The 7,425-nt window shown below is 50.9% G+C and overlaps 1 protein-coding gene across 1 annotated transcript; it reads left to right on the forward strand.

The window, feature by feature from the left end:
• The first annotated feature begins 576 nt into the window (after window positions 1-576).
• On the forward strand, window positions 577-3,922 carry Tmem177 (transmembrane protein 177). Its single transcript, XM_038349619.2, has 2 exons — window positions 577-638; window positions 2,510-3,922. The coding sequence occupies exon 2, from the start codon at window positions 2,700-2,702 to the stop codon at window positions 3,633-3,635; it is 936 nt and encodes a 311-aa protein (XP_038205547.1). The 5' UTR covers window positions 577-638; window positions 2,510-2,699; the 3' UTR covers window positions 3,636-3,922.
• The last annotated feature ends 3,503 nt before the right edge of the window (window positions 3,923-7,425 follow it).

Below are 7,425 nucleotides of genomic sequence, written 5' to 3' on the forward strand. Positions count from 1 at the left end.
CCAGGCAGGCTCGTTTAACTGCTGAACCCCAGGTGACAGTGAGAGACCCTATCTCCAAACACTGGGCGGCTGGTTTCTGGGGAACATCCCAGGTTGACTTCTGGTCTTTACACGAATGGATCCACGCGTACTATCCACGCATCCACACTTTGCTGGGTGTGCCTTCCAGTATGTATTTCTTGCTTAGCTCTAATCTTGTCAATACCCCACTTCTTGAAAGCTTCACAAGGTCACTTGACTTTTGGAATGTGGGGGTCTTTGTAGCAAATTCCAGACCTTCCTGGCCTTGCTTTTCTCACTAAGCTTGGCTCTTCTTCCAGCGTACTGCGCAAATACTTAATCTGCTCTGACAGTGAAATCAGGACCAGATGACCAGACCGTCTCTATCTTAGTTCCGATAGGGCCGCGACACGTGAACGGGAAGACAAAGTGGCTGGGCAGCTCCTCCGACGCCGGAATACAACCCTAGCTCAGAGTCCAGAAAGGCTCAGGCAGACCCGGAGCCCAGGCGTGACTCTAAGCCCTGCCCACCAAGCCCCGCCCCGGCCATAACGCCCCAGCTCCGAAGGCCGTAGACCGGCGTGCTTTGCGCCTGCCGGTCCGGCGCGGGAGTCTCGCTTTCCAAGGCTTCTGCAGAGGTGAGCGCTCACGGGTAGCCATGAGCAGGGACGTTCTCCTGCGACACGCAGCTTCCGGGTGCTGTCGGGTTCCGGCTGTAGGAAGCCTGTGTGTTAGGGCAGAGGGGTGTGGGGGACCCTTCTAAAGCCGGAATCCTGCATCCCCTGCTGGGCCAGCCGCGGAGCTCACAGACTGACCCCGGCGAGTTGGGGCTGTCTGCAGGACCCCGCCTTAACTAGCCTCAGTTTCCTCTGGGAAAGAGTCACTTAAATGATGTGACTCAGAACCCTGCGATCTGTTTGCAGCAGTACATTGCTTACCAAACGCTCTGTGTAGATAGGAACACAATGAAGTTTTATCCAAAGAGAAATAGAATAATTAGTGGCATTAGTTTAGTCACAGACGAAATAAAGTGCCCAGAATGTTCAAAAGTGCGCCTGTGAGACCCTGTCTCAAAAAACAAAACAGTATTGACTATGTATGATAATAATAAATCAGTTAATGGGCCGCTTTGGTCTATTCGTGTATATGCAGGAATACAGCTTTTTTTATATTCTTTTTTTTTTTTTTTTTTTGGTTTTTCGAGACAGGGTTTCTCTGCAGCTTTAGAGCCTGTCCTGGAGCTAGCTCTTGTAGACCAGGCTGGTCTCGAACTCACAGAGATCCGCCTGCCTCTGCCTCCCGAGTGCTGGGATTAAAGGCGTGGGCCACCGCTGCCCGGCCCTACAGCTTTTTTTTTTTTTAAGTGAAACGCTTGCAGTGGTTCCCAAGCAGCCTGTGATCAAATAGTGAGTCTGTACTATCAGTGGCTAACATGCCACACAAAGTACTACACAATGCATGTCCTGACTGACAGGAGTTTATTTTCCCTTAATTCGAGATGCTGAAGGTCAAGACAATAAACCTGTCCCAACGACGCTTATTTTCACAGCTGGAAATCAACCCTTGTGGTATAGGTTCCCGTGTTATGAGCATTTTTCTTTGTATCTAGACCACCAGCTGCGAATCAAACGTGTTTGGGGAAGTTTCCATTGGTATTGAGCATGGCTTTCGTCCCCTAAGCAATGCAGCACCACAACACATGTAGCATTTGCGTTGTAATCGGTACTGTAAGTGATCTAGAGGTGACAGAATATAGGTAATGGCCTGGCTGTTAATCCCAGCACTTGGAAGGCAGAGACGAGAGGATAGATCTCTGTGAGTTTGAGGCCAGCCAGATCTACAGAGAGAGTTCCAGGACAGGCTCCAAAGCTACCGGAAAAACTCTGTCTCAAAAAATTGAAAGGAAATATATATGTGTGTCTGAGTGTGTGTGTGTGTCTGTGTGTATAATCTACAAATACTAAACTGTTTTTGTAAGAGATGAGCATCTGAAGATCTTGGAGTTTGGGGGGCCTTGAATCTAATCCCCTTAAGGATATGCATATGTATTACAGGTATTTCCTAGTACAGCTAGCCTTCTCTGTCCATGGATGCATATTCAGTCAGCCAAGAATTAAAAACATACAAGGCAGCTCGTGCCCACTGAGCTTGCGGACATTTAGTTCAGAGTCTAACTCTATGTGTAGTGTTATGTTGTATTTGGTATTATAAGTAGTATCGAGATAATCTAAAGTATATGAGAGATGTGTGCAGGCTGTATGCAGCCCCATATGCTGTATATGTTATGCTCTCAGAACTGTATCTAGCATATAGTAAGTACTCATGAGTTATACATAACGGTTCATTCTTAGTTAGAAATGCACCGTGGGCTGAGTGCTGGGTGGAGTGGGGCTGTGGAGTGGTTAGTGCTGTGTCCAGCCGTGGCGATAAAACTAGTACAGCCTTTGCTAGAAGGATGGTCCCGACACTGCGAGGCCCTGAAATGTTTGTTTTCTGTTTATTGCCACAGCCACCAAGGCCGCTGTAACACACCTGCCTGGCAGATGGAGAATTGATTCCGTGAAGCCCCCAGGTGGTCTGGCTCTGGAGCCCAGACTCTAAGAACGGTGTGGCCCCAGAGGCTGCTCAGTCTGCAACCTGACAGAACCACTGGCTGACTTCTCTTATTCTTGGCTACATTATCTGCAGAGGCAGTACTCATGGCTGGTCCTCTGTGGAGGGCCGCAGCCTTTATACAGAGACACAGGTCAGGCCTGTTGGTGGGTTCCTGTGCGGGCCTGTTTGGGGTTCAAATCTCATTTCACCTCTTCTCAGATCCCATAGTCCAATGGCTCTACCAGTACTGGCCCCAGGGCCAGCCGGCTCCTCTTTCCCCTCAGCTCCAGAGGCTCTTCCAAGAGGTGCTGCAGGACATGGGTGTCCCCTCAGGTCACTGCTACAAGCCTTTCACTGCCTTTACTTTCCAGCCCGTGAGTGCTGGCTTCCCAAGATTTCCTACTGGGGCCATGGTGGGAATCCCTGCCATCTTCCTGGATGGCTCTGTGACCGCCATCGACCATGCTGTGATCATACATGGGCAAAGAGTGGACTGGCAGAGCCCAGCAGGCACCAGGCTGAGAGACGCCCTGACCCTGTCTCACAATGCTCAGAAGTTTGCCTTAGCCAAAGAGGTGGTATACCTGGAGAGCAATGTGGCCGCCCTGCAGAGCCTGCCGGCCCCGGCTTGCCTCGCAGGAACCTGGGTACTAAGTGTGGGTGTCAAGCATGCCCTGGGGCTCTACGGAGGCCCCATGAGCCTTAGAGCTGTCTTCAACTTGGTGGCAATAGTGGCAAGCTTTGTGGCCTACGCCTTTTCCAAGGACTCCCTCACTGTCGCCCTGGAAGGCTGGCTAGACCGCCGCACAGCCTCTCTGTCTGCAGCCTATGCCCAGGGCGGAGTGGAATTCTATGAGAAGATCCTGTCGGGCAACCTGGCCCTCCGAAGTCTCTTGGGCAGACAAGGGGAGAAGCTGTACACACCAAGTGGAAACATCGTTCCCAGACACTGGTTCCGCATTAAACATTTACCCTACACCACCCGCCGGGACTCTCTACTACAGATGTGGAGGGGGACACTCAACCCAGGGCGCTCCTGAGAACCCCTGGTTCACATAGGCACCCCCCTGTGATGAATTCTGGGGGAGTCTCTTGATATGGTTGCTTCCACAGCCCAAGGTCAGAACAGTGACCATCTTTGGAGTTAAAGAGCTCAATTCTGCCTTCACCATGAATGAACATGGTATCTGTGGGGTGAGTCCCTAAATGAATCTGAGTCGTGTTTACCTCAACTGGGAAGTGGGAAGTGTTGGATTACATGAGATTGTGAACCTGAGGGGCTGGTGGCAGAGAGAGAGCAGCATAAATAAATGGGGTGCTTATCCTTCTCTGTCTCTGGGTTTGTGAGCCCGAGGAGCTTGGAGAGCAGCGTAAATAAATGGGATGCTCTTCCTTCTTGGTCTCTGGGTTTGTGAGCCCTAGGGGCTGGTGGAGAGCAGCGTAAATGCGGGGTGCTCATCCTTCTTGGTCTCTGAATTCCAGTGGGCTGTGGAAGTTGCCCATGAGTCCCTGCCAGACATGCCCCTGGTCTATCATCTGTCTTCCACAGTGGAGAACCACCCCACTCTACCTGATGTCAGATAGCTAACTTATTCCTCGCATTTAACCCTTGAACAGGAGACCCCTGCAGGGCGGGATGAGAGCTGCGGTCAGGGAGCCAGGCCTAAGTTGCCCATTTATGTTACCTTCTTGCTGGAAATCGCATCTTCCCTGGGGCATTCATGAAGGCTGTGGGCCTAGGACCAGTATAACTCTGGGAAAGGGATAAGGCCACGCTGAGGGAAGAGGACTCTGCGGCAGCTTGTGTGCCCTGTAGAACACCTAAAAGGAGGGTGAACCAGGCCAGACTGAAGTGACAGCATGGGATACCACTTGCTTCTGCTCAGTCTTTGTATGTGATCGAGGGCTCAGTGTGCTGCCAGCCGCTGGTCCTCCTGGGTGTGACAGGCTGAGCTTCTCAGGACAGGGACTTCACATATCTTGCAGGTCCCTAGCACCCAGGAAGGTGTCCAACATGGGCCTGATAAATAGATGATGTTTTCTTTTCTGTTGGTATGATAAAGACCCTCTGATCAAGAGCAACTCCAGGAGAGTTTACTTGGCTCACACTTACAAGTCATCATCTTTGAGGGAATTCAGAGCAGGAGCCATAGAAGAAGGCTCCCCTCCATTATCTTCAGGAAGAACTTGCACCTGGTCTTGCACAGTGAGCTCTGGAGGACCCAAATAACTATGGCTTTGGTTTGCTTTAGGATTAGAGATGAGGTCTCAGTGTTGCCCAGGGTGGTCTCAAACTCAGGGGTTCAAGTGGTCTTGCCACCTCAGCTCCCCTGAGTAGCTGGCACTGCAGGTGCCCCACCAGACCCATGTAGAGAGTGGGGCTGTGCACCTGTGATCCCAGCATTTGGGAGGTCTGGGCAGGAGGATTACTAGTTTGAGGCCAGGCTTTGCTACATAGTGAAACCCTGTCTTAGGATAGTAAGACCCTGGGCATGGTGTGGCTCCCACCTGTGATCCCCAGCCCTTGGCAGATTGAAGCAGAGGGGTTAGAGGCTAGCCTGGGTTACATAGTGATGAGTTCCAGACAAGACTGAGCTCGGCTGCGACCCTGTCTCAAAAGGCAAGACTAGCCCTCCTCCCTCCCCCAGCTTCCTGTTGTACCTTCCTCCGAAACATTTTCCATGAGGTCCCACCAGAGATGAGCAGAAGCAGGTGATGTTTTCCTGAACCTCCAGAATGATGAGCTAAGTAAACCACTTAAGAACATCCAGCCTTCTGTATCTTTTTGTAACAGCAGAAAAATTCAATACAGAAAGCCCCAGTGGAGGGGAGAGCTAGTGCCTGAGACAGATCCTTTTTCTCTCTCCTGCTTCTGGGAAAAATCTTTGCTTCTACTGTCCCACATGTTTTAAAAGGCTCCTTGCCCCCAGAGTCTTAGCTCGTGCATGTGTGTGTGTGTGCGTGTGTGTGCGCGTGTGCGTGTGTGTGTGCACGTATGCGTGTGTGTGTGTTGCCTCTCTCTTTCACAGTCAGAGCTAGAATACAGGGAACAGATAGTGCTATATTATTCGTGTTTTAATAAATAAAACTTGCCTGAAGATCAGAGGGCAAAGCAGCCATATTAGTCAGCCATACAGGCCAGGGGGTGGTGGCACACACCTTTAATCCCAGGACTCAGGAGACAGAAGTGGACACATCTCTGTGAGTTCAAGGCCACCTTGGGCTATACAAGATTGAATCTGTCTAAATAGAAACAGAGCTCACACACAGGTGATCCCAATTCCAGCTCTTGGGGTCACACACCTTTAATCCCAGCACTGGCGTGGTGGAGACAGGAGTGATATGGCCGGGCAGAGAGAAGAATATAAAGGGGAAGAGACTGGAACTTGTGGAGACACGATATCGTCCCTTTGGTCTGAAGATTTGGTAGAGGTAAAAGGTCTCTCTAGTGGGTGGCTTCTTTGCTCTTCTGATCTCCGGGTTGAACCCCAATATCTGTCTCTGGGTTTTTGTTATTCATGCTACAGACAGATCTGAGAGGTACGGATGGTATGGCATGGCTCCCCATGATTCTAGCAGGTCCTCCTGTTTCTTCTCTGTTGTCAACTTTTCAGGGCCTTCCAGCCATGTCAGAAGCTGGGTCTTTGTACAGAAGCCATTTTGTAGCATGGACATCCTGGAGCGGCAATGCAATGGGCTTCAGAAGATTGGTTCCCTAGATTTTAGGGCTTTTGCAGGGCGCACATACCAGGCTGTTCAGGACTTGGGCCATCTTAGCAAATCCTTGAGGCCATCCTTTCCATTGAACTCACTGCTGCCTCATGCAGCTCTACCTCAGATCCTTCCAAAGGCTGTCCTGTTGATTTGGGGGCGGGGGAGGTTGGATGAGGTCTCAGTTTGTACCTCTGGATGGCCTTGAACTAAAAGCGATCCTCCTAAGTATTGAGGTTAAAGGTGTTTACCACCACCCCGGCAATTCTTTAGGTTGCCATTGTTAGATTGGGATTGGTGGGGGTGATGTGGAAATAAAGCCGGCCAGCATCTCCAGAAGCAGAATTGTGACTTTAATCAGAATGACTGGAGGGCCACAGTCCCTGAGGAAGTGGGGACTGTGCATGGCATGGGGGCATTGAGACTTCGCAGGAGAGAAAGGAGACTTGGGAAGATTCCACCTGCAGTTCAGTTCCTGTGCCATCTTAAAGTGGCAGCTACCATCAAAGAGGCATGTTGATCCTCTTAGAAGAAGTGTCCTGAAACCTAAAGGCCCACAGGTGTCACCAGTCAAGTGGCCTTTCCTGTCCACAGCTTCCCAGTCCACTTGAAGCTTTTAGGTAATTAACCCTCCAGCCATTGGCTGGAAAATTCCTTGGCAGCAACGAAGAGTAAAGCACCCACACAGTCCTTTAGGAGGGGAGGATGCCTGAGAAATGCACATTAAAGGGAGAGCTAGGGGTGCAGAGACCAGAGAAGATGGCTCGTGCACAGGGACGAGGACCTGGGTATGAATCCCTACCACCCATGTCTAAAGCTGAGCATGGTTATATGTGCACGTAGCCCCGTGAGTAATGAGGGCAGCAGAAGGATCACTGAGGCTTGTTGGCTGCCAGTGGAGCCCCAGGTCCAGTGAGAGCCCTGGCTCAGGACAGTGAAGCAGAAAGCTGGAAGGGTGGCTAGGCAGTGAAGTATGTGTATCGCTCTTTCAGAAGACCTGCGTTCCTACACTGGGCAGCTGACAACCACAACTAACTTCAGCTTCAGAGGATCCATCACCCTCTTCTGGCCTCCGGAGGTTTTGCGTTCATACACACACACACACACACACACACACAC

This window comes from Arvicola amphibius, chromosome 12, assembly GCF_903992535.2.
Source record: "Arvicola amphibius chromosome 12, mArvAmp1.2, whole genome shotgun sequence".
Lineage (NCBI taxonomy): Eukaryota > Metazoa > Chordata > Mammalia > Rodentia > Cricetidae > Arvicola > Arvicola amphibius.

Coding starts and splice junctions, on each gene's coding strand:
- Tmem177 (XM_038349619.2), top strand. CDS start 2,700: ATGGCTGGTCCTCTGTGGAGGGCCGCAGCCTTTATACAGAGACACAGG.